Source organism: Sorex fumeus, unplaced genomic scaffold (genome assembly GCF_029834395.1).
Source record: "Sorex fumeus unplaced genomic scaffold, SorFum_2.1 ptg000006l, whole genome shotgun sequence".
NCBI lineage: Eukaryota > Metazoa > Chordata > Mammalia > Eulipotyphla > Soricidae > Sorex > Sorex fumeus.
Window position 1 is genome coordinate 11,259,982 of NW_026606063.1, and position 26,381 is coordinate 11,286,362.

A 26,381-nucleotide genomic window follows, 5' to 3' on the forward strand; every position below is an offset into this window, starting at 1 on the left:
TCACACGCGTCCCTTCCTAACACATCCTACTGATACGCTAAGCTAGTAACAGGGGAAACTGGATGGGGAGTCGGTGGGAACTGCCCCGAATGATGCTGCCTTCACTGTACACCGGCTCGAAAAAAGGAGTCTCAAATGAAAGAAAGTCCGCAGGGCAGAGCCGCGAGCCAGCGAACCACTGCAGACCGAAAACGCTAGCACACAATGGACCTGGTGATTCACGGGCCGGCGGGTGGGGGAAGAGAAACCGGGGAGGTGAAAGTCGCACAGGTAGACAGGATGAAAGGTCACTATGCACGCATTCCGGACCGGGACACCTGGATGGTCAGCTGCGGCCAATCCCTGATAAGGCAAGCCAATGGAGGGGAGGGGAAAAAAAAATCCCAACTTGGACTCGCTGCAGAACCGAGGGGGCGCGCGGAGCCGCTCCCGTTCTCCGCGTCCTGCCGGCCGCACCCGCGGCGCGGAGCGACGGCGCCCGAGGGAGACAGCCCACCCCGGGGACACGGGGGTCCGGGCACCGGCGCGGGGAGGGGGCTGCACGCCTGGTCCGCGCCCCCGCCCGGCCGGCTGCCTTCCACGAACCCCATCCTTCGAGGAAGGCGCTTTTCCCGCCGCGCGGGCTCGGCAGGCACTCCCCCTGCCCCGGGCCTCGGGAGGGGGCCCGGGAGGCTCCAGCGCTCCATCCCTCAACTTGGGCGCGACGGCGGCGGATGGAAAGTTCCTGAAAACCAGGACGATCGGGAGGAGAGAGAGAAAGAGAGAGAGAGAGAGCGAGAGAGAGCGAGAGCGAGAGCGGGCAGGGCGGGCAAGTGCATCGCGCTCGGGAGAAGGACGCGCTCGGCTCCGCGCCCCGCCAGCGAGCGGGCTGCCAAGAGAAAGGCTCCGGGAGAGCGCGAGGCTCGGGGTGGACCCCCCAAAATCCCAGGGCTCGGCAGGACCCCCCCCCACAAGCATCACCCCCGCCCCACCCCCGGGGAGGACCTCCCAGCCCGCCCGGGCCACGCGGCGCAAGGTGACACGGGCAGCGCCGGCCGCCCCGGGGGCCGGGCGAGGCGGGCGAGGGGCGTCCGCGGGGGCCCGCGCTACCTTGTACTTGTCAAAGCCAGCCAGCTGCTCCGGGCTCACGTACTCGTAACCCGCCATGGCGCCCCGCACGCCGAGCGCCCCGCTTCGGCAGCAACTCTCCGCGACGCGGCGTGTGGGGGGAAGCCTGAGCAACTCACGGGCTCAGCAGCCTAGGCGGGGAGGACCGGGTCTGGCAAAGGAGGCAAAAAAAAAAAAAAAGCCGCGCTCCGCCCACCGCGCACGCGTCGCCTCCGCGGCCACTTCCGCCGCTTCCCAGGGCGCAAGCGCAGCCCCCGCTTCTCCCCGCCCATCGAGGGCGGGTGGCTGGCCCGCTCTCGAGGCCCGCCCCCTTCGGCCGTCACGGCCCAATCAACGCGCATCGGGCAACAGTCAGTCCCGCCTCCCTCGGCTCCTCGTCGTTTCATTCGCCAGCGTCAAAATTGGTGAGCTGAGGTAAGGCGGGAGAGGTGAAAGGTCAGCTTCCCAGAGGACTTTGCTCCTCGCCGCGAGTGCGGGGCTTTGGTTAAGTCGAGCCTGAGTCCGGGCAGACATCTGGGGCCGCCCGATTTTTCGATTTGGGGGAAGGGTGGTTGTCTATGAAGCAGTTCAGCAGATTCTCAGGGAAAAAGGGTCTGCTCAAGTCGTGAAGAGTAAGCAGAAAGGGTCCGTCCCCCGGCCCGCCTCCAGTCCCCCCGCGCACAGGTGCGCTGCCGTCTGGGGAGAACTCAGTGGACACGATCCCACGTGGAGAAGCCGGTGGAAAGTTCGGTGGGAGGGTTTTTGCAAAGGGGTGTGGAAGGGCGCTGGGGACAAAGCCCTCAAAAGGACGCGTTGTTCGTGAACCTTGGACCGCCCCGTCACAATGCACCGTCAGTGCAGCTAATTAAGAGTTGCTGCTAAATTCCCCCATTAGGGCACCGGCTCTAGGCTTCAGGGGTCCTTACATGCGACTCTCAGAAGTGCCTGGTCCAGAACAGCGACCATGGTTTAAAAAAAATAAAACTAGCCTGGCTAGTGTGTATCAATCCAAATGAAATTAATAGCAACAGTTGCCACCACTCTGCTGCTTCTCGGCAGTGGATGTTATCAACGAGATGAAGTGGGAAACATTTTCCCACTTTGCTACTTAGGAAATCAAAATTCAGATTTCCTTTCTCCTGTCCAAGATTACATCGTCACACAGTTCAGATAAGGTCAACCCGTTCAGATAAGGTCAACCCGAATGCAATGACTTCTTTGGTAAAAAGTCACTCCTCAGGGGAGTTTCTTATCTTGGTGTCTTTGAAACAAAGGTTACTTTTTGACCACTCGTGTTCTTTACATGCTTTCATTTAACAAATACTTGCTGGGTTTTGTGGAGGAGGGGGTTGCCAAGTATAGTACTTCTCATATGTCTTAATATCCTAGAGTATAAGCATCTATCATACCTGGTATGTAGTAGATGATCAATAAACAAGTGTTATTTCCTTCATTTACCTTAAAGAGAGAATTTGTATCTGAAATATCTGAATCTCCCTCAGGTCCCCTAGCCCTATAACCTGCAAATAATTCATGGTCACTATGTTTTGTTGAATGAATGAGTCAAGATTTCCGATAGGCTGTGAGGAATCCAGTTTTGAAAAAGATACAAAACAAAGAACAGAGCTCCTTCACAGTTGCTGCCCTGCTAGGGTTGTGGCTTAGCAGAAGAGCACATGCCTCATATATGTTACTCTACAAAAAAAAAGAAAGAATGAATTGAGGAGCTGCAACCATAGTACAGCAGGTAAGCCACTTGCCATGCATGTGGCCAACCTGGGTTTGATTCCCAGTACCTCATCTGGTCCCAGAGAACTGCCAGGAGTGATCCCTGAGTGCAGAGGAGGAGTAAGCCCTGAGGTATTGCTGGATGTGGCCCAAAAACCAGACACTAAATTTAAAAAAAGGGCTGGAGAGATAGCACAGTGGGTAGGGCGTTTGCCTTGCACGCGGCCAACCCGGGTTCAATTCCCAGCATCCCACATGGTCCCCTGAGCACCGCCAGGGGTAACTCCTGAGTGCAGAGCCAGGAGTAACCCCTGTGCATTGCCAGGTGTGACCCAAAAAGCAAAATAAATAAATAAATTTAAAGAATTGAGTTATGGCCTAGTTTATTTAAGGTAATGCTGGAATAAGAGGACTGTTTATCAAACTCCCCCCCCCCCCCGCCCTTTCAGGCCACACCAGGTGATGCTCAGGGTTTATTCCTGGATGCTGCACACAAAGGGTCACTTTGTGTGTCTCAGGGAATTATATTAGTTGCTGGAGATCAAACTCAGATCTGCCGCGTGCAAGGCAAATGCGGTACCTGCTGTACTATCAGGTCCCTCTGGTTTGCTTTTTTTGCTGCATTTTACATTTATCTTTTTTAGGGGGTGGGGGCCACACCTGGAAATGCTCAAGCGTTACTCCTGGCTCTGCACTCAGGAATCAATACTGGCAGTGCTCAGGGGACATATGGGATGCCAGAAATCGAATCTGGGTCAGCTGCACGCCTGGAAAAACCCACTGTGCTGTCACTCTGGCCCCACATTTTGTTTTTCAAACATAACCCTACTTGGCAAGAATGTATAAATAAAGAATGTGGTTCATCAGTTGTCTCTATCACAGAAAAACCATCCACGAAGTGCTGAGGTTGATCATAAACTACTGTCATTGCCACCTTCTCCCACCGACTTCCCGTGTTAGTGGGAGAAGGTGGTGGTGCTGCTACTCTGTGTCTAGGAAGCCCAAGGTACTTCAAGGACTTTTTGTGCTCTTAATCTTGGAATACTAGTACTTGGAATACTAATATTAATACTTGGAATACTCTCAGGGGCTGGAGCAATAGCACAGTGGGTCGGGCATTTGCCTTGCATGCGGCCAACCTGGATTCAATTCCCAGCATCCCATATGATCCCCTGAGCACCTCCAGGGGTGATTCCTGAGTGCAGGCCAGGAGTAACCCCTGTGCATTGCCAGATGTGACCCAAAAAAGCAAAAAATAAAAGTGTTATAGATCATTGATCTGAGGGGCCCAGAGGCCCTACGTGATGCAAGCAGGACTAAAATTACAGGTTTGCTCTGGAGAGATTGTACAGCGGGTAGGGGCACTTGCTTTGCTGGGGTTTGGTCTCCAGCATTCCATATGGTTCCCTGAGCACCACTAAAAGTGATCCCTGAATGCAGAGCCAGAGCACCACCAGGTGTGGCCCCCCAAATTATAGGTATAGTTACTTATCTGGATCCACCGTGTACTTGCCATTCTTGTTTGGAAGACTAGTAATTATTTCTGTTACAGTCATTACTTGTGAGCATGAGTGTTAAAAGGATAATTATTTTTTTAATTTCTCTGATGGGGCTGGAAAGATAGTACAGTGGGTAGTGTACACGCTGACCCAGGTTCAATCCCCAGTACCCTATATGGTCCCCCACACCTGGCAGCAGTGATCCCTGAGCACAAAGCCAGGAGTAAGCCCTGAGCACTTTCAGATGTATCCCAAAACAAACAAAAATTGCTCTGAGCACTGAGCAGTGCTTGGGGGCCACCAGGGCGATCCTGGCAGTGCTTTAAGAGGCAAGTGGTACCAAACTATTGGATTTAGGCCTCACTATGTGAAGCATAAACTCTACCACTTCCTTGCACCATATCCCCTACCCATGATGGACCATTTGGTCTTTATGAAATTCTGAGTCCCTGGAGTTGACACATATGGTTACTTCGCTGTGGTGTGATTGGTGCTAACTTTGAAGCCTAAAGACGGTGACAGAAAAGGAAACACTGCTGTGATGTGTTTCCCTGCAGATGCTCCAACGCCAGGCAGGAAATGAGGCAACGCGGCCACAGACATCTCTGCTTTCTAAGCTTCCTGGGCTGCCTTGAAATGCCCATTGAGAGGCCGGAGCGATAGCACATCGGGTAGGGCGTTTGCCTTGCACATGATTGGCCCAGGTTCGATCCCCAGCATCTCATATGGTCCCCCAAGCAGCGCCAGAAGAAATTCCTGAGCATTGCTGGGTGTGACCCAAAAAGAAAAAAAAAAGTGAAATGCCCAACGCAATCGAGCCAGTGCAACCAGCTCTCTACAAGAGGCCAGGGTGGGACTCCACTTTTAAGCAAATAAGACACACATATATAAAACAATGTGTAAAAATAACTACAATCTCCTTCATGTATCCTTGCCGAAGTCTAGTTATGTTCCAAATACAGACACCACAATAGACCTTGAAGCTACAAAGTTGAGTAAAACCTGGAACATGGTGAATTTTGTCTCAATAAACAGGGCAAGGTGGGAGATAGCTCAAAGGACTGGAACAAATGCTTGGCATGCCAGGGACCTGGATTGATTCCTGGCACCACATGGTCTCCCAAACGCCATTAGACCCTGGCAATAATCCCCTGACCCCCCCCCAAAAAAAAAAGGCAAAATGGATTTTTAGCTATCTACTGAAAGGCACAAAATAATGCATACCAATTACTTTTAACCAAAAGTGTATTGCTAACCAAAAGGAATCCAGAGGAATACCACACATTGGTATTTTCAATATATGGGCTTGGACCACGAAAGTGGCTCACTAAGCATGCCCTGGATTCAGTCCCTGGCACCATCAAAAGAAACAATCAATAAATTTTTTTCTGGTTAAGAAGTTTAAACTTTAATACTTTTATTCCCCTTCTTTTTATTTGTGGTGTCAAGGAAAAAGCAAGGGCCTTGCCCTTGTAAGACACAATCCTTGCCCCTAAAATGTAGTACTTTTCTTTTTTTTTTTTGCTTTTTGGGTCACACCTGGCAATGCACAGGGGTTACTCCTGGCTCTACACTCAGGAGTTACTCCTGACGGTGCTCAGGGGACCATGTGGGATGTTGGGAATCGAACCCGGGTCGGCTGCATGCAAGGCAAACGCCCTACCCGCTGTGCTATCTCTCCAGCCCCAAATGTAGTACTTTTATAGCCAGAAGCATTATCAAAAATTATACTGAGCTATACCTGTAGAACCCGAAGTTCTCCAACATAGAACTATAGAGTTCTGCCTTGTTATCAAGTTTGGTTTTTTTTTTGTTTTGTTTTTGTTTTGTTTTGTTTGCTTTTTGGGTCACACCCGGTGATGCACAGGGGTTACTCCTGGCTCTGCACTCAGGAGTTACTCCTGGCGGTGCTCAGGGGACCATATGGGATGCTGGGAATCAAACCTGGGTCGGCCACATGCAAGGCAAACGCCCTACCCGCTGTGCTATCTCTCCAGCCCCTTGTTATCAAGTTTTATAGACTAGGAGGAGACCAAGTGTGTTTTAATAGTGGGGAGATGGTGGTAAGATCAGGTGCAAGCATAAGCTATGACCCATTGGATTTCACTCTTTAGTTTGACATAATACTAGGAATAGGAATCAGAAGCAAGCCCTTAAACCAGCCAGTTCCCTCCTGAAAGCACTAGGTAGATAATTTTAAAAATAAATAAATATTTATTGGAGCAAGCAATATGAAATAAACTTGATAGATGCCTGCCAAAGGGGCAAGTCTGGGGCCAGGGGATGGGAGGGAACCTGTGGATATTGGTGGGGGGCTTGGTGTTGGAGTGTTTTATGCCTGAAATGCTATTATGAGCAACTTTGTAAATCATGGTGTCTTAATAAACATTCCTGAAAAAAGCAAATAAATAAATAATAGCAGGGGGGGAAATCTAGAGAAATTTGAAATAAAGAATGAAATCATTCAGATGGCCTTTGGAGCCCGAATTGCTGTAAAGGAAGAAACTGCAATTAAGAAAAGTCAAAGTATTGGGGCCAGAGCCATAGGACAATAGGGAGGGCTTTTGCCTTGCATGAGGCTTACTCAGGTTTGATACCCAGCATCCTGTATGGTCCCTGAGCACCAAAAAGAGTAATTCCTGAGTGTAGAGTCAGGAATAACCCCTGAGCATTGCCAGGTATGACCTCAAAATAAACGACTAAACAGTTGACACGGAATTGGGTTTTTTTTTTTTTTGCTTTTGGGTCACACCCACACTTTGCAGTGTTGTCTCCATAACAGCTGTGCCAATTCACCTTCCCTTGACAGTGCACAAGAATCTCTCCTCCACGTTCCCACCAAGACTTCTCCTTGGCTCTGTGTGAGGTGAGCCCTCACTGTGCTTTTTATGCACTCCCTTGGTGGTGAGCCCTTTCGTGTACCTCGTAGTCATCTAGGTTTTTTTGAGAATTGCCTACTCAGGTCCTTTGCACATGTTTTTGAGTGGGTGGGGGGCACACCCAACAGTGCTTGGGGCTTACTCCTGACTCTTCAATCTGGATTCATTCCTGGAGGTGCTCAGGGGACCCCTCACGATGCTAGGGATCCAATTCAGGTTGGCCATATGCAAGGCAAGCGCCCTGCCTGCAGTACTATCTTTCCAGGACCTATTGTGGGTTCTGAGTTAAATGAAAATTCTTTTTGGTGGGATCTATTCATGGGGGGGAGGGATACTCAGGGGATCTTGCAGTGCTAGGAATCAAACATAGGAGTCTCACATGCAAACCATGTACGCCAGCCTTCTGAGCCATCTCCCCAGCCCAGAGGATTTATTTTTCAACTGACACAAAGATTCATACCTCATCCACCCCAGATTTAAGAGGAAAAGGTGGTGCCCAATTCATTTTTATTGGTCAGTGATCAATATACTCTACGTGTGTGCACATATGCATGTGCGTACATGCACCAGAGACGGAACTCAGAGCCTTATACATTCAGAGCATGTGCTCTACCACTGAACACAGTTCCTTTCTTTGGCACTGCTATTTATCACATGGCCTCTGCCTATCTTATTATCCCAGAGACTTGAGATGGCTCTAAAGAATTATCCTGTAAAGAGTATTTCAAAGGGGAAGAGCTTGAGTGTTCTAAGAATACTTGAGAAAGTTCTTAAGAATTTTCTGCAATGCCTCTAGAGAATTGTTTTTTTAAAAAAACATCTAATAAAACCGTAGAGATCTATCTTACCTCTGACAGGAAGTAAGGTGCTTGCCTTGTGTGCAGCTGCAATCACAAACCTAGTTCAAATGTAGGGCACCAGGGATTAAAAGGGGTAAGTGTCTTACCTGCTGGACAACCTATCTGGGCCCACCACAGTTTCTTTTTCTTTCTATTGAATCACCGTGAGACAGACCATCACAAAGTTATTCATGATTGTGTTTCAGTCATACAATGTTCCAACACCCATCCTTCAAGTGTACATTTCCTACCACCAATGTTCCTGGTTTCCCTTCCACCTTCTTTCTTCTTTCTCTCTCTCTCCTTCTGTGCATTCTGGTTTGCAATACAGGTACTAAGAGTTTATTTGTTCAGAACATTTAGTACCACCACAGTTTCTTAAACCACTCAGCTGGTCTAGGAACACCTGGGTGGTTTCCAGAACAAGGATATTGAGAAGCGTGTTGCAATGAACACATATGTCTTTTGTAAATAATGTTCTTGTGACCCCTTAGACTTTTCTGAGCTCCTGGGACCACCTCACAATTGTACCTGCAAGATTCTGACTCTAAACAACAGATAGACCCTCACCATGTCTGAGCCTGGCCACTGGATGGCACCTAGAGGCAGTAAATTGGACCAGAGTGGCCTGCAGAAGCCTTTGTTTTGAAAAGAGAACTGACATTGAAAACAGACACAGGGGCCAGAGCGGGTAGGGTGCTTGCCTTGCATGCTGGTTCAATCCCTGGCATCCTAGATGGTCTCCCAAGCCCACAGGGAATGCCCCCTGAGTGCAGAGCCAGGAGTAAGCCTTGAGCACCACCAGATATGGCAAAACAAAACAAAGCAAAAACATAATTCACAAACTTGTGTCCTGAACAAAATCAGATCATGATTAATTTTCACACAATTATTTTAATAGTATGTGCCTATTAAAAGAAAAATACCAAATATTTCCCATAAGTTTTTAAGTCCTTAATATTTGTGCCATTAAAATCCAAGAAAAGGGGGCAGGGGGGCAGGAAAGAGTACAGGGGCTTATGCAATTGCCTTCCATGCTGCAACTCTGGTTCGAGTCCTGGTACTGCATATGGTCTCCTGAGCACCTCCAGGCGTGATCCCTGAATGCAGAGTCAGGAGCAAGCCCAAAAATAAGGAAGAAAGAAAGAAGAAAGAGAGAGAGAGAGAGAGAGAGAGAGAGAGAGAGAGAGAGAGAGGAAAAAGGAAGGAAGGAAGGAAGGAAGGAAGGAAGGAAGGAAGGAAGGAAGGAAGGAAGGAGGGAGGGAAGTTAGGGGTGGCGGGAGGGAAACTGGGAACCCTGGTGGTGAATGGGCACTGGTGGAGGGATGGGTACTAGATCATTGTATGACTGAACTGTAATGTAATACAGTCATTACATTGTAATGACTGTAATCATGAAAGTTTGTAAGTCTGTAACTGTATCTCATGGTGATTCATTAAAAAATCACTGACACTGTCACTGTCCTCCCGTTGTTCATCGATTTGCTCAAGCGGGCCCAGTAACGTCTCGATTGTGACAATTGTTACTGTGTTTGGCATATCAAATACGTCACAGGTCCCTTGCCAGGCTTTGCTGTGCGGGCGAGATACTCTCGGTAGCTTGCCGGGCTCTCCGAGAGGGGCGGAGGAATTGAACTCAGGTTGGCCATGTTGGCCGCTTGCAAGGCAGACGCCCTACCCGCTGTGCTATCGCTCTAGCCCCATTAAAAAAATAAAAATAAATAATTTTTTTTAAAAAAAGAAAGAAGGAAAGAAAGGAAGAAAGAAAGAGAAAGAGAGAAAGAAAGACAGACAGAAAAAAGAGAGAGAGGAAGAAAGGAAGGAAGGAAGGAAGGAAGGAAGGAAGGAAGGAAGGAAGGAAGAAGAGGGAAATGAGGCAGGGAATCAAATGTGTTTGAAGGAGAAATGGGTGAAATGCCCAGTGCTAAGGCTCAATAAATACAAAGCAGGAGTAAGTCCAGGATCAGAGGGAGAATCCAATGGGCTGAGCCAATGCTTTCTGTGCAGAAGCTCCATTTCAATCTCTGGTTTTCTGTGGTACCCTAGTACCACTACATGTGACTCACAAGCACAGAGCTGAGAGTATCCCCGGATGGTCCATATAAAGAAAACAAAAATGAAAATGAAAGTTTATTTTTTTAAGCACTTCATTGCTACTAAAAATTAAAGACAAAAAATCTTGAGGTGCTGGGAGATAGTTCAGTGGTTAGGGCGTGTCTTTAACATGCCCCTGACCTATGTTTGATTCCCATTACCACGTGGTCAATAAGCATCATTGGGTATAGTGCTGGGTATAACCCTGGAGCCCCCCAGCACTGCCAGGATGACGTGGGTGTCCCCAGCACTGTAGGATGTGAGCAGCAGCACATCCCTGGGCCCTTGCATGGAACCACTAGCCCAGTTCTCGAGGTGCCCCTAAGCAGAGCAGGTGACAGCGTTCCGCCTGACCCACCGCAGAACACACCCCAGGGAAACTTGTTCAATGAATTGCTGGTGGAGCCCCCACGGCCTCCTGAAAACTGCTTGGGATACAGTTTTGGGCCCCCTAAAAAAATCTTGAAATCACCAGTAGAGCATTTACCTGTGTGAGGGCCCTGGGTTTAATACCTGGCAACACACACACACACACACACACACACACACACACACACACACTCTTGAAAGCAAGGAGAAATGAATGATACCGGGAACGATGAGTCAAACAGTCAAATGATTTTGAATTTTAGGGTGTCCTGAATCACAGAATTCTACAATCTCACACTCTAATATAATGATCAACATCCTTGGCTATTCTGAACAGGTCCCAGTCCACGCACGTTCCTTTTGCTGCATTTCAACGGAACCTTCCTCCAGTTCAAGCAGAAGAGAGCCGATGGGGGCGTCTGATGGAACCTCAGTTCAGTGGCACCTGTGAGCCTCAGGAATAAACTCCAGGTGACCCTGCAGATTCTCTCCTTTCTTTGCCGCGAACACACGTCAGTTCCCCTTGCAGAGGCCACTGGCCTGGCCCACATGCTGAAGCTTCCATGCTGCAGGTCCGCCCCCAGGCTCACTGGGTTCCAGTGCCAGGATTCTCCCAGAACAGAGATCTCACTCCAGCATGGTGTGCTGGTGCCCTCCAGCCCCACAAGCCCACAGGTCCCCAGGTAAGGGCACCAACAGGGCCTGGCATGAAGCAACTCCTTTGGGTTGCGGGCAGAGGATGCCTCCTAGGAAGCAGGTGAGAAATAAACAGATACAATAGGTTTGCAGAAGAGCTACTTTGCGTTACTATCCCAAAGAAGTCGTAAATGCATTTTAGGATTTCTTTGGCAGGGGGATGTTCAGGTTGGGCCAAACCTGGGAGTGCTCAAAGGCTACTTCTAACTCTGTGCTCAGGAGTGACCGGTGGCAGTGCTTGGACCATATGTGCTGCCGGGAATTGAACTGGGGTCCACTGAATGCAAGGCAAGTGCTGTAACCTCTGTACTATCTCTCCAGCCCCCTGTATTTAGGATTCTAATAAGACATGCACACATATTCTCTAGGCTTACTGATTTTATAAATCTCGTGTATTTGTGTCTCCTGACATTAGCTGAATGAAGCTTGCTGCCTTCCCTGACACCAGAATTTTGTTGGTTTGTTTTTGGACAATACGCAGCAATGCTCAGGGCGTTCTCTTGGCTCTGTGCTTTGGAATTACTCCTGGCAGTGCTCAGAGAATCATATGAGGTACCTGGAATTGAACCCAAGTCAGCCACCTGTGAGGCAGGTGCCCACACCCCGCCCCAACTCCGTCTGTACTATCACTCCAGCCCCTGGCACTAGAATATTGAAAGCCATTCTGTTCCAGGAGAACTGCTTGGTGCTGGTGGAGAAGACGGATCCCTTCTCTTCTCCTCCACACAGGGGAGGGAGCACTCCCAAGGAGCACTCCCAGAGGCTATAGCCTGTTTCTGCCCCCACTTCTGCAAGAAAAAAGCAACCGATCTGGATAGGGAGAGTGAGCTCTGGTAGCCTTCCCCAGTGCACCGGGCAATCCTTTAGAGGCATCCTGAGCTGTTGAGTCCCCACAGGGTCCCTGTCCCACTGGCTCAATGGCTTGACCCGCAAATTCCATTCAGAGAGCCTGAGCTGGGAAAGTGCCCCTGACTCCCTTCCAAACCACCTTTCCCTGCTCAATTTTCCTAACAATGAACTTGAAGTGGCGCTCCAGCAGTCGGACCTCTGTTTCTGCACTTCCATGAGTCACCTTTTCTCTGACCCAGCCCCCCTCCCCCCTACTCAGCAAGGCTCTCAAGAAGCAGCAGCCCTTCTTGAACAGCAAGCACGTGATAGTCTTGTGGCCTCCCGTGATTTGTATAGCTCATCGCCTGCTTTTCATACCCAAATCAGCATCATTTCCTTTACAGTTTGCAGAGGTCTCTCTTCTGCCTGGGCAGGCCTCTGCCATTACAAAATGACTCTCCTGGGGCGTGCCCTGACATGGAGAATGGTGTCGCCAGAGTCTTAACATAGCTAAACTAGCACTGATCTACCCCTTCACATTTCTAATACGGTCGTGTTGGCTGGCGTGAGAGTAAAGGTCTTATGGGAGAGAGGGCTAAGCTTCCTTTACTCTTTAGTGATCTATTAGTCATTTACATTGTAAAGGAAGTTTCTAGATGACATGGATTCAGATGAGAAAAGCCAGGGATTGAAAACTTCCTTCAGGGGCTGGAGCGATAGCGATAGTATAGCAGGTAGGGTGTTTGCCTTGCATGCGGCCGACCTGGGTTCAATCCCTGGCATCCCATATGGTCCCCCAAGCACTGCTAGGAGTAACTTCTGACTGGAGAGCCAGGAGTAACCCCTGAGCATTGCTGGGTGTGACCCTCCCCCCCAAAAAAAAGAAAAAAAAAGAAAACTCCTTCAGAAAGGCCTACTGACATTGGCCCACCAGGAGCGAAGCCCAGAGCAGTGGAAAGGAAACTTTTTTTTGCATCCTGGGAACCTCACAGTGGAGAGATTCTCCTCCTAACTGCAGCAAGGGCACTGAGGGCCAGAGAGAGCTGTCACTGGGTTAAGGCACTTGCCTTGCATGTGGCTGCCCTGGTTCGATCTTCACCTCACCCCAGCCCCACTGGGAGTCAGCCCTGAGCAGCACCAGTTGTGGCGGTGAGTGAATGAATGATGAGTAAAAAGCTCTGGTGTCCAAGTCTCAGCATGTTCCTAGACGAAGGTCAATGGCCTCGTGGCTGATGTTGAACTTGAGTGAGTTGACCGACAGCGGTAAAAGCCTGTTGGTCTGAACCCCACGCAAGGCTCTGAGACTCGGTCAGCCTGTGAGCGACTCTGAACCTGATTGGATCCTGGTTGGAGAAGACAGAAGTGGAGAGTTGGCAATCATTAATTTTTTCCTCACTAGGAGGCAAAATAGGTAAATACAGAACCTTAAAACTACATGGCAGGGGCTGGAGAGATAGCACAGCGGGTAGGGCGTTTGCCTTGCATGCGGCCGACCCGGGTTCGATTCCCAGCATCCCATATGGTCCCCTGAGCACCGCCAGGGGTAACTCCTGAGTGCAGAGCCAGGAGTAACCCCTGTGCATTGCCAGGTGTGACCCAAAAAGAAAAAACAAACAAACAAACAAACAAAAACTACAGGGCAAATACCACCATTAGTGACAAGCTTTAGATGACAGGTTTCGGGTATCTTGGTGTGTTTCATTCAGTTACTGATCCGCTTCACTATCTGGGTGAGGAGCACCGGGCAGGGGAGGAAAGTTCAGGAATGACTCCATCTGGGATCATTTCATTTGTTTATGTATTTATTTATTTATTGGTTTGGGCGCTGTGCCCAGCTGCACTCAGGCAGGTGCCAGGGCCTCCAGGGCTATGCCTGCCCATGCTGAGAGGATGTGGTGCCAACCTGGGGGGGTTGGCATGTACCCTAACCACTTGACTCTCCTGCCTCTACCATACCCCCTGTGACTGCTCCCTCTTTTTGTGGGAGGTCAGCCCTGGCTATGCTCCAGAGTTACTCTTGGCAGAGCTTTGGGGACTACATGGGGTGCTGGGACTGAATCCAGAACAGACGTGTGTGGGGCGAGTACCTCCTGCTGCATCTCTCAGGCTCCCTGAGGGTGCCCTTAATTAGGAAAAGGACAAGGACCTTTTCAGGGACAAGAGAGTGTCTCAATCTAGGGCCTTTCCTGCTGCCATCCGAACCCCGACATGGCTCTCCGAGCACCAAGGTGCTCCTCCCTAGGCAGGAGAAACGCCCAGTGGACCCCATCATGAGGACCCTGATCCCACACCCCTGAGATTTGTAATCAGCTTCCCAGGAGACTCAGAATGACCTTGATGGCCAGCTCCCGGAGGCACGAGTGGACGGGCTGATGAACTAAGTCCCAGGTGCTCTGGAACTTCAGAGTGCCTGGGCCCAGGCTGGCCCCTCTCACCTTCACATTTGGGGGGCCACACCCCCACCGGCAGGCGCATTTGACTCTGTCACCGACTGCTGTGCTTCCTGTACTCACAGGGGCCCTGGCTCCCTTCCGCCCGGCCCCCATCTTCTGCAGGACATTTGCATGGGGAAGCAGCAGAGGGCCGAGGGCTGCCGCGCTGAGCCATGCGGCCTCCGCTCCTGGCCCTGACTCTCGGGCTGGTGGGGTCGCTGCTGGCTGGAGTCTCCCCACCTGTGAGTAAGGCGGTGTCCCCCAGGCCCACACAGGGCCTGTAGGGTGGAGCGGGGACCTCAGGGCTGAGCTGCAGCAGGGAGGGGGCTGCTGTGGGCTCTGAGGACGGACCCCCAACTCTGGGCTCTGGGGCACCCACAGGATCTTTCCCTAGAGCTGGGCTTAGGGGCAGGGATAAAGCAGAGCATGATAACTCTGCTGGAGGCCTGGGGCCTGGGGGTCCCGGAGGGTCCTTGATACCCTCTGCAGCTGCTCCCCCTCCTACCTCCCTGAGAGATTCCAGAGGACCATCACGGGGACTGGCCATCTCAGACGAGCCAGGCCCCAAGGGAGGAGGTGTCCCCAGGAGAAAGGCAGGGTGTGTGTGTGTGTGTGTGTGTGTGTGTGTGTGTATGTTTGCGTGTGAGTGTTGTTGTGAGTGTGTGTATGTGTGTGAATGTGTGTATGCATGTGTGTGTATATGTGCGTGTGTTGTGTGTGGTTGTGTGTATGTGTGTGTATGTTTGTGAGGGTGTGTATGTGCATGTGTGTATATGTTTGTGTGTGTTGTTGTGTGTGTGTGAATGTGTGTATGTATGTGTGTGTATATGTGCTTGTGTTGTGTGTGTTTGTGTGTATGTGTGTGATTGTGTGTGTATGTGAGGGTGTGTATGTGCATGAGTGTGTTGTGTGTGTATTGTGTGTGTTTGTATGTATGTGAGTGTGTATGTTCATGAGTGTGTGGTGTGTGTTGTGTGTGAATGTGAGTGTATGTATGTGTGTGTGTATGTGTGTGAGTATGTTGTGTGTTTTGTGTGTGTGTGTGTGTGTGTGTGAGTTCAGGTTTCTCCTCTATGCTCTATCCAGGGACAGGACGGAGGGGACCCGGGCCAGCAGTCGGCCCCAGAGCACGGAGCAGGTGGGGACCGGAAAAAGGAGGGGACGCTGGGCGGGCTGGGGCAGGAATTCGGGGAGAGGGAGGACTGGAAGGGCCTCTGTCCCCCCGGGCCTTTCCCTTAGAGGACCTGTGGATTAAGCGGGGTTGTTGGGGGTGGGGGAGAACTGGCCGGTGAGCACTATGTGAGGAGCCTCTGCTCCAGTCCCCACACGACCTGTCCTCCCCGCCGTCCCTCTGCTCCTGCAGATGTGGTCCTGGCTTCAGTCTATGTCCAGCTGGACTTTGCGAGAGAGACCTGGCTGGCCGCCCTCTCTCGAGGCCTGACTTTGCCGGCTGCTGCGGGGGTCGCCTCATCCCCCCGCGCTCTCACTGGCCTCCGCCTCACCACAGGTGCGGGGACGGGTGGGGGCACCCACTGACCTTCCCCACACCACCCCGCAACTTCCTCACCTCCCCCGCGACAGCCCCTTCCTTCCTGCCAGCCCCTACTACCTTCTGCAGAAGGTCAAGGGGCAGGTGGGATGTTTGGGCGAGGGAGGGGGGCATGACTTCCGCCCCCTGGCCCAGAGGGTCATCCATCGCGATGACCTGGGCTGTGTGAACCCAGGTCGAGGTGGGGAGGCCTTGGAGGGGGGCTTGGGGCTCGTTCCCCGCTCCCCAGCAGCCTCCCCAGCCCACTCCTCTCCCTTGGGTTCCTGTCCCAGAGTGTCACACCAACGGTGAGGGGATCACTTCCTGTGCCTGCCTGTCTGGGCACCAGTGGAACGCCAGCGCCTGTTCCCGGCACCCCCAGTGCCAGCAGCACTACCACCAACGCCGGCCGTGTGCCTGCCTCATCCTTGGCCCCTCGGAAGCGGCGGAAGCCGGGTACTGCCAGCAGCTGCCGCCAGGTGAGGAGGGTGGGGAGCCTGACGCCCAAGGCGCCCCCAGTCCACCTCATCTCTGCGCTTTTCCTCTCTGAGCCTGTTTTCTGCTGGCTGGAGGGGGAAGTACCAGTCATGGGAGCAGGCATGAGCAGCCGGCGCTCCAGGTAGCCACGAAGGGGGAGAGTTTTCTGGGGCAAGAGAATTCCTGGGGGGTAGTGGGGGGCGGGCTGGGGGGCTGACAGAGAGAGACCTCAGTGAGCTGCAGCACAGACTTTGCCTACCTACAGGAGCCCTGAGATCCATCCCCGGTACCATATGGTCCCCCGAGCACAGCCAGGAGTAGGCCCCGAAGGAAAATATAATAATAGGGCCAGAGAAGGAGTCAAAGAGATAGGACCATGGGTAGGGCACTTGCCTTGCATGTAGCTAACCAGATTTGATCACATCCCATATGGTCCCACAGGCCTGCCAGGGCCGATCCCTGAGTGCAGAGCCAGAAGGAAGTCCTGAGCACCAGGAGTGGTCTGAAAACCAAAAAATAATAATAACTGTATATTGTCTCTCTGGCCCTATATCTATTACTGGGCTGGAGCGATAGCACAGCAGGTAAGGCATTTGCCTAGCACGTGGCAGACCCAGGTTTGATTCCTCTGTCCTTCTCAGAGAGCCCGGCAAGCTACTGAGAGTATCCCGCCCGCACGGCAGAGCCTGGCAAGCTCCCCATGGCGTATTCGATATGCCAAAAACAGTAACAAGAAGTCTCACAATGGAGATGTTACTGGTGCCCACTCGAGCAAATTGATGAACAACAGGAGGACAGTGCTACAGTGCTATATTATAATATGATATAAGATAATACAACACAATACACACAGGACAACACAATACAGTACAACACTTGCTCGGCTCCCCAGGGTGCACCAGGTCCTCACTCATGGAGACCAAGCAAAACACCAAGAGCTGGGAGGTGGGAGAAGGCATGAGCTTATGTCCCGGGTCCCGGTCTCTGCCCCCACAGTCCCTGGAAATCTGAGCCTGGACCCTTCTCTGCCCCTGCCTGGCAGCACGCTGCATCTCACCCTGCTCACCGCCCACCAGCCCTCTGGCCTGGAATGGCTCCTGTGGCGCTCGGGACAGTCCAGCCCCATCTACCTGCATGCGGGGACCCGGGTGTCCCTGACCTCCAGCCGGGACCAGGTTGTCCTCAGCATCACCAACATCACCCACCACTGGGCAGGTAACGACCTGCCCTTCACCCGCCCCACTTCCTCTGCGTCCTCTGTGCCCTTCGTTGCCCTCGGACTCCTTCCTTCCTCTGGGGGATGCACATTGAGCAGTGTCCAGGGGCTACTTCCACAGGAGCATTGCTTGGGGTGGGGGTGGGGGGATCTCTCCTGGTGGTGCTCAAGGGGACATGCAGTGTCCATGAGGGAACTGGGCCTCTGCCATGTAAGGTGGAGCCCCCGAGCTCTGCCTGGTCCCTCCTCCCTCCCTCCCTTTTTATCTTTCCTCCCTCCCTCCTTTCTCTCTCTTCCCTCCCTCCCTCCCATCCTGCCTCCCTCCTTCCCCTCCCTCCCTCCTTCTTTCCATTTATTTCTTCCTCCCTTCCTCTTCCCTTTTCTCTTTCCCTTTCCCTCTGCTCATTCTGAAGAATTGAAGGTACAGGGGTGTGAAGATGAGTCTGAGGAGGCTAAGAAGGAGGGTTGGGTTCAGGGGAGCGCAGGAAACTTTTCTTAGACAAGTAGAGGCATGGTGAGGAGACCCCTCTGGACCAGTGAGGTTCTCCTGGAGAACCTATGGTAAAGTGGGGTCGTTGGAGGGGAGCATGGCCCCCGTGGCAGACAGCTCCAAAGACCCAGGAGCCTCTTTCCCAGGGTCTCTCTGGTCCTCCAAGACCTTGTGGGGGCAGGCTGCCCCTGGCAGGGTGGAAGCATAGGCACGCCCAGTGCAGCCACGGGCTGTGGGCACGGAGAATCACAGCCAGTGAGTGCGTGCAGGTGAGTACACGAGGGAACTGCAGATTGTGTGCGCGTGCGCGCGTGGGTGAGCGCATGCGGGAGCCGCAGTTGGCATGCGTGCACGCGTGCGGGTCAGTGCACACGGGAGCTGCAGCGGGTGTGTGCATGCAGGGGAGTACATGTGCACCTTTGAGGCCCAGGGATTCCAGTGGGTGCTGCACCAGCGGGTGAAGGTGGCCCTGCAGGCGGCGGACGTGACTCAGCTCCCGGACCAGGTCTCGGTCTTCTGTGCTGACTCCTCCGGCTTCCAGCTCCGCTGCTGCATCCCCAGCACCCAGCGGACCTACACGGCCTCCTGGAGCCCCCAGGAGGGCAGCACAGGTAGGGCTGGGGTCAAAGGTCAGGGTGGGGGGCAGCCAGTCTCAGGCTCTGCAGCTCCAAGAAGCATAGGTAGCCGCGGGGGTTCTGGGTCCAAGTACAATCCTGTGTAGTCCAGTTCTTTCCACAGTGGGTAGTGCTGCCCCGGGCTGGTGCAGTAACAATCAGGAGAGCGGGTTGAAAGGGGGACAGTCATAGCTGCAGGGGCAATTAGGAGGCACTTTGTCACTGTGATTTACACTATGTCAATGATGCATCCAGCACCCACTCCCCTACAGCCTGTGTCCACTTCCCTCCACCATGTCCAGCCCCACCCCATGTCCCCACCACAGTGAACTCAGCTCTGCAGACCAGTTCTGAATCTGCTACTCCGGGCTCTTTGTTACTCCCTTGCTGTGCTTCTCTCTATCCCACACAGGAGAGAGATCATTCTGTGTCACCCTCCCTCTCCTTCTGGCCGACCTCACTCAGCATGATACTCTCCAGAGAAAGCAGAGCTCGGAGGAACCCCTGAGCATTGCCGGGTGTGACCCCCAGAACAAAACAATCCATGACATTTTTTTTTTTGCTTTTTGGGTCACACCCGGCAATGCACAGGGGTTACTCCTGGCTCTGCACTCAGGAGTTACTCCTGGCAGTCGGTGCTCAGGGGACCATATGGGATGCTGGGAATCGAACCCGGGTCGGCCACGTGCAAGGCAAATGCCCTACCCGCTGTGCTATCTCTCCAGCTCCAATCCATGACATTTTTAAAAATCCACATAACACAAGTTGCATGACTTCTGTCTTTGTTTTGGGGGAGCTACATCCAAAGCTGCTCAAGGAACCATGTGGGATGCTGGGGATCCAACCTGGGCTGGCCACACGCATGACTGTCCGCTGTACTATTGCTCTGGCCCCAGTTTTGCTTTTTGGGTCACACCCCATGTTGCACAGGGGTTACTCCTGGCTCATGCACTCAAGAATTACCCTTGGCAGTGCCCGGGGGACCATATGGAATGCTGGGAATCGAACCCAGGTCGGCCTCGTGCAAGGCAAAATGCCCTACCCGCTGTGCTATCACTCCAGCCCCCACCCTTTTTTAATAACCAAGTAGTACCACATTCATTTATCCAGTGTCTGTTCTTGAACACTTGGGGGCGGGGGCATTTCTTTCATTCAAAACTCAAAATTCAAAAATTTCTGGGGCCAGAGTAATAATACAGTGAGTAGGGTGCTTGCTTTGCACATGGTTGATCCAGGTTCGATCCTCAGTATCCCATATGGTCCCCTGTGTACTGTCAGAAATATTCCTGAGTACAACAGAGCCAAGAGGAACCCTTGAGCAGTGCCAGGTATGACCCCCCCCAAAACAAAACAAAACAAAACAATCCATGACATTGAAAACAGAAAGGTAGATTTCTGGAGCAAGAGTCAGAACGCAGAGGACTGAGTGCAGGTTTGACCCCAGCACCACAGGGCACCCTGAGCACCTCCAGGTGCTGTCACTGAGGGCATTCTAGAGCTCCAGGTGTGGTCCAAGCATCCCGGACCCCACACACACCAAAGGAAAGAGGAAAGCAGATTTCCAGAGGTGCGGAGTCATGATTTGTCTAGGAAAGGGACAGTTGGACACGTAAACTTAGGAAGTTCAGTCCGTAGCACACTTCTCCAACTTTCCCCACTTCTGTACCTGAGAAACAAGACGTGGGTGGGCACTGCCAGGACCCCGCAGGGTCATGACAGCATCTGTCTGGATTCGCTTTTGCATGTTCAGAAACTTTCACTGTCATCCCATCTTCTGCGATCCCCCACCCAGTTCAGTTACCTAAGGGCTGGCGACCTGTAGCTGGAGAAGCTCAGGGCTGCAGTTCCTCTGTGTGGTTTACCGAGGGAGTCCCTGGGAGGTGATTTGTGATAGTCCCAGGTGAGGAAGGTGGGGGGGAGGGGGCTTCAAGTCCTGGAACTTCTTGGGAGTCCCCGAACTCCCTTTTCTTCCGTGGCAACTTCTGCTCTCAATACACACGCATACACAACTCAGCTCTCCCTCTCTCCCTCACCCACGATGGAAGTTTCTGGAAAGGTTGAAGGAAGAGGCCCCGCATGCCTGCTGGGTTTGTCTTCCCTCCCTCAGTCTCCTCATTTGTCATGCCCGATTCCTGGTGCCTGGAGCTGGCCACCACTTACTGCCCCGCAGCCGACACCACGTACACATGTGTCCTGCGGAGCCCAGAACACACCCTCAGGATCCCCGTCTCTGTCACCGTCATCCAGGGTATGTGAAGACTCGGGGGCCCACTAGCTGACCCTCGCAGGCCCCCGGGGTGCTGGGCAGCCAGGCCAGCCTTGAGCCTCTGCAGGTTTCTGCCCAAGGAAAGGGTCATGGACAAGGCTCCGTCTTCCTTCCCCTCATCCCCCCTCCAGATGGAGACATCACCTGCCCCGCCCACGCCACCACTGTGGCCTGGAACATCACCAAAGCTGGCCATGTGGCACAGGCCCCATGCCCCATGCACAGGACAGGTCTGCTGAAGAGGGTCTGTGGGCCTGACGGGACCTGGGGGCCTGTCCATGGCAGCTGCATAGACTCAGAACTCATGAACCTACTTCGCAGAGCCTGGGTACAGCTATGCCCTGCTCCCTCGCCCGCATGGACACTCCTGGCTCCCACACCCGCATGTCCACTAATGACCCCCCACCCGCATGTTCACCCCTGGCCCCACACCTGCATCTCCACCCCCATCCCTTCACCTGCATGTCCATCCCTGGCTCCCACACCTGCATGTCCACCCCCGACTCCACACCTGTGTGTCCACTCCCGACCCCAATGCTGCATGTCCACACCCCTGCTCCACACCTGCATATCCAACCCTCCCCGCTCCACACACGCATGTCCACTCCTGGCCCCACCCCCGCATGTCCACCTCCCCCACCCCCACCCCCGCTCCACACCCACATGTCCGCACATCTCTCTTGGGCTCCTCGCAGCCCCCAGCCCCTAGCTGGGAAGTGGATGCAGGGACCCACTTGCGGGGGGCGGGGGGAGGGGGGAGGGCCTTGGTCCCAGAAGCCCTGTGCGGGGTCGCGGGTGTGGGGAGGGGAGAAAGGAGCCGTGGGGCCGAGTGAGGACATGCCTGCCCCCTTCTGGTCACCTGTCAGCTGCTGCGGGCCGGCCAGGGCAGGCCTGCTATGGACGTGCCGCAGCTGCTGGTGCAGCTGGAGGAGCAGGTGGGGGCCGTGAGCTCGCCCTCGGACCTGCTGGCCCTGCTGTCCACCATGAAGAGCCTGGCCAAGGTGGTGCAAGATGACAGACTGGAACTTGACCGCGAGGCCCTGCAGGTGAGCCGGGGTGGGCATTGTCAGGGGGGCGGAAGCGCTTCCTCTCCGGGCACTCACGACCCCTGACGCACCCTGTGCAATCAGGCATGGGTGTTGCTGGAGTCCAAGTGTCCACCTGGGCCCTGTCCCCTCTGGGTGCTCCCTGCTTTGCACGTGGCAGATCCTGGGTTCATCCCCAGCACCTTGTAGGCCCTGAGCAATATAACAAGGGGGAGCAGAGAGTTAACGCAAGAAATAAAGCTCTTAAGCAGCACGTAGCTAGTTCCAGTTTGATCCCTGGCACTGCGACTGGATCCCTGAGACCCACCAGGTGTCAGCCCTGAGCAATGCTGGGTGTGACTCCAAAATTAGAAAAAAAAAAAAAAACTGTGAGGGTGGAGTAGGGGGAATGTCAAGGAGAGAAGGTCTGATGCAGGGGCCAGAAGTGCCCCAGACCACATTCTTTATTTATCTGGGGGGGTTGGGGGCTATACCCGGGGGTGCTTATGGGGGTTGCTCCTGGCAGTGCTTGGGGCCTGTGCAATGCTGGAGGTGGCTGGTAAAGCTTTTGCTTGGCCCCCTGAGCACCCCAGCCCGGAAGACTATGTTCTTGCAGGTGCCCCCACGCCCCTCCCCCTGCACCTTCACCCCGTGGCCCGTTCTCCTCTCTTCCTCCCAACCTTGGGGTGGCCTGGACTGGGGCACTCAGGGGCTCTCTGGGCCCAGCGCATGCTCAGGGCAGTTCTGGGTGTGCAGGCTGCCCTGAGAACCGCAGACCAGGTCCTCGACATGGACACCAGCGATCTGTGGGCTCCTGCCCAGGCCCAGAAGCCATCGGCTGCCTCAGACTTCCTGCTGGCACTGGAGACGCTGGCACGCAGCCTGTGCCCGCAGGACCACCCCCTCCCCATCAACCTGCCCAACGTCCAGCTGCAGACCCAGCTCTGGGAATCCACGTTCCCCTCCGACTACAGAATGACCTTTGCCACCCAGCCTCCACTGCAGGCCCGAATTCCTGGGCACTCCCTGGCACCGCTGAGCCATAACGGAACCAACGTCAGTATCACCAGCCTGGTTCTGCACAAGCTGGACCATCTCCTGCCCTCCAACTACGGTCCAGGGCTGGGGAACTCCCACTCCACCACTCCTGGCCTGGTCCTCGCCATCTCCATCATGGCCGGGGGGCAGGTCTGCACCCAGGGAGAGGTCCTGATGGACTTTGGGGGCACAGAAAGCCCCGCCCACTGTGTCTTCTGGGACTACAGCCTCTTCCGGGGCAAGGGGGGCTGGTCAGACGAAGGGTGCCAAGTGCAGGCGGCCGGGGTCCACCCAGCCAACGCTCAGTGTATCTGCGGGCACCTCACCGCCTTCTCCATCCTCATGTCCCGCCACGGTGCTCCTGAAAGCGCCAGCCTGGAGCTGCTGAGTCGGGTGGGCCTGGCGGCCTCCATCGTGGCCCTCCTGCTGTGCCTGGCCGTGTACAGGCTGGTGTGGAGGGTCGTGGTGCGGAACAAAGTGGCTTACCTGCGCCACACGGCGCTGGTGAACGTGGCCCTCTGCCTGCTGGCGGCCGACTCCTGCTTCCTGGGCACGTCACTGCTGCCTCCACAGCCTCGCAGCCCACTGTGCCTGGCCGCGGCCTTCCTCTGCCACTTCCTCTACCTGGCCACGTTCTTCTGGATGCTGGCGCAGGCGCTGATGATGGCCCACCAGCTGCTCTTCGTCTTCCGGCAGCTGTCCAGGCACCGCACGCTGTCCCTGATGGTGGTCCTCGGCTACCTGTGCCCCATGGGGCTGGCGGGGGTGGCCCTGGGCCTCTACCTGCCGCGGGGGCGGTACCTGAGGGAGGGGGCATGCTGGCTGGATGCGGAGGGCGGTGCCCTCTACACCTTCGTGGGCCCCGTGCTGGCCATCGTGGGCGTCAACGGGCTGGTCCTCACCATGGCCGTGCTGAAACTGCTGAGGCCTTCGCTGTCTGAGGGGCCCCAGGCGGAGAGGCGCCAGGCGCTGCTGGGGGTGCTCAAGGCTCTGCTCATCCTCACGCCTATCTTCGGCCTCACGTGGGGCCTGGGCCTGGCCACCCTGTTGGAGGAAGTCTCCGCGGTCCCTCACTACGTTTTCACCATCCTCAACACCTCCCAGGTGGGTGATGGTGGCTCCGGGTCCATGTTGCCCTACCGGGGCCCCTTCTCTGGGCGGTGACAGGAGGAGTCCAGTGGGCCGGGGTGGTGGGGCGGAGAGTTGGGTTGGAGGTGGCGGGAGGCCTAGGTTCAGCCCCGGCTCCTCGGCAGACATCCTGTCTCACTCTGGGCAAGCCCCTCTGACCTGGGGCCAGAGATGGAACAGCAGGAAGGGCACTGGCCTTGCATGTGGCCGACTCTGGATCAATCCCTGGCACCCTATGTGGTCCGCTGAGCATGGCTACCTCTGGGTGTGGCCACTGCACTGGAAAAAAATATATCTTTGTTAAACTTTTCTTTTTTAGGGGGGAGGGGCGGGAGGGGCGGAGCCGCATCTATCTGGTAGTGCTCAGGACTTACTCTTTTTTGAGAGTAAGTCACACCCGGCGATGCACAGGGGTTACTCCTGGCTCATGCACTCAGGAATCACTCCTGGTGGTGCTCAGGGTACCATATGGGATGCTGGGAATCAAACCCAGGTTGGCCGTGTGCAAGGCAAGCCCCCAACCCGCTGTGCTATCGCTCCAGCCCCAGAACTTACTCTTAGTTCTGCACTCACGGATCATACCTGGCAGGGCTCAGGGAACCATCTGTGGGACAGGGGTTGAACCCAGGTCGGTTGCATGCAAAGCATATGCCTTGTGCTATCTCTCCAGCCCAATTTTTGCTTTTCTTAGCTGTAAACTAATACAGACAGGGCGGGGAATGGTCCTGCCCCAATCCCTTTGGACCCCAAACAGTAAGCAGAGCATGTGACCAGGAGTCCAGTTACCAAGTGGTGGCTTCGTAAAGGCGAGTAGGGTGCGCTCTCAGGATGGGGTTCGGACAATGCAGGGCTGGACAAGGACACCCCTTGTTCTGAGTGATGCTGTCTTCTACCACCTTCCAGGGGGTCTTCATCTTACTGTTCGGTTGCCTCATGGACAAGAAGGTAAGTTGCCCCCCTGAGCCCGCCTGGCCCACCACTGCGGGGAGAGCTTGGGCCGCCATTCCTGGGCTGTTCCTTCTCCTGCAGGTCCAAGAGGCGCTTCTCAAACGCTTCTGCCGCTCCTTGGTCCCCAGCTCCACCATCTCCCTGGTGAGTGGCCTGAAGAAAATGTCCTGAGGCGATGGGTCTGAGAGTGAGGGGCAGAACAAGCAGGTTCCAGGGCCCCTCCTGAACACAGTCTGGTGAGGGCCGTCAGAGCCAGGGGCCTGGGCAACCTCTGCTGGGCCTGGCGCCCCCTCACGGCCACCTCCAGGCAATGTTTGGAGAACAGTGGGGACAGGTGGAGGGACAGGGGTGCCAGACTCGACAGAGCTGACAGCAGAGGGCAGAGGAGAGGGAAAGCGCCCCAAAGCCCTCCCGGGCTGATGGTAACGATGGCCTGCGCCCCTCTAGGCCACCAGTGAGACCTGCACCCCGAGCGCAGCAGGAGAAGAGGTGAACAGGACAGGTAAGGGGAGTCGCGGGAGCTGGGGGGCGGCACGGGGGTTGGGGGGCGGCTCCAGGCTAGCGGGTCCAGCCAGCAGGAGGCTCGGCAGCCCTTTCCAGAGAAAACACTGAGAACTGGGCCAGGCCAGGCGGCGGCTCGAGACGGCACAGCAGCTCCCCCCGAAAAAGGTGGGGGGACTCCCACAGCCTCTGAAATCCCTGCTCACGGAATCACATATTCCAGTCACCCTGTCATGAGTGGATTTGGGGCAGGGATGGGGTGGTGTGAGGGGAGAGGCTGGATGAAGGGGGTTCTCCCTTATAGGTCCAGAGCTCTGAGGGGTGCTCTCAGGGGAACTGGGTTGGGGGTGGCATGCCCAGGGCTCTCCAAGGGACTGGAGACTGCATGCTAGAATCTGTCAGGAGAGAACAAGTCCAGGCTTCTGGACCCTTCCACCTCGGGAGAGACGTGCTTAGTTTCAAAGCTCTATGAGTTATACTTCACTCTCTCTCTGTCTCTTTCTTCTGTCTGTCTGTCTGTCTGTCTGTCTCTCTCTCTCTCCCTCTCTCAGCCCATCCATAACCACACCTCAGAGCAAGGACAGCCTGAAAAACTGGCTCCATCTTCCCTGGGAAACCAGCTGCCTTTGCTGTAAAAACAACCAATGAGTTCTACAAGTTCAAAAGAATTAGAAGTAAAATCGACTCCACCTATTTCTGA

At 54.3% G+C, this 26,381-nt stretch overlaps 2 protein-coding genes across 2 annotated transcripts in view; one reads left to right on the forward strand and one right to left on the reverse strand.

Annotated features, from left to right (window-relative positions):
• Positions 1-1,275, reverse strand: part of SELENOI (selenoprotein I) — a 46,768-nt gene extending 45,493 nt beyond the window's left edge. Inside the window, exon 1 of the mRNA XM_056124087.1 lies at positions 1,090-1,275. Within this exon, the coding sequence (XP_055980062.1) occupies positions 1,090-1,146 (57 nt within the window). The 5' untranslated portion in view covers positions 1,147-1,275. The remainder of the gene's footprint in view (positions 1-1,089) is intronic.
• Positions 1,145-26,381, forward strand: ADGRF3 (adhesion G protein-coupled receptor F3). The gene is made up of 14 exons (XM_056125969.1): positions 1,145-1,199; positions 1,346-1,511; positions 15,770-15,957; positions 16,272-16,457; positions 17,452-17,670; positions 18,563-18,772; positions 20,883-21,023; positions 21,173-21,369; positions 21,908-22,087; positions 22,823-24,208; positions 25,136-25,177; positions 25,262-25,324; positions 25,628-25,682; positions 26,302-26,381. The coding sequence occupies exons 1-14, from the start codon at positions 1,145-1,147 to the stop codon at positions 26,379-26,381; spliced, it is 3,168 nt and encodes a 1,055-aa protein (XP_055981944.1).

Excerpts from the sequence above, each read along its gene's own strand:
- ADGRF3 (XM_056125969.1), top strand. The coding sequence starts at position 1,145 with ATGGCGCCCCGCACGCCGAGCGCCCCGCTTCGGCAGCAACTCTCCGCG. Across the intron at positions 16,458-17,451 it reads CTGCCAGCAGCTGCCGCCAG|TCCCTGGAAATCTGAGCCTG; the intron begins GTGAGGAGGGTG and ends CTGCCCCCACAG. Across the intron at positions 17,671-18,562 it reads CATCACCCACCACTGGGCAG|GGGAGTACATGTGCACCTTT; the intron begins GTAACGACCTGC and ends GTGTGCATGCAG.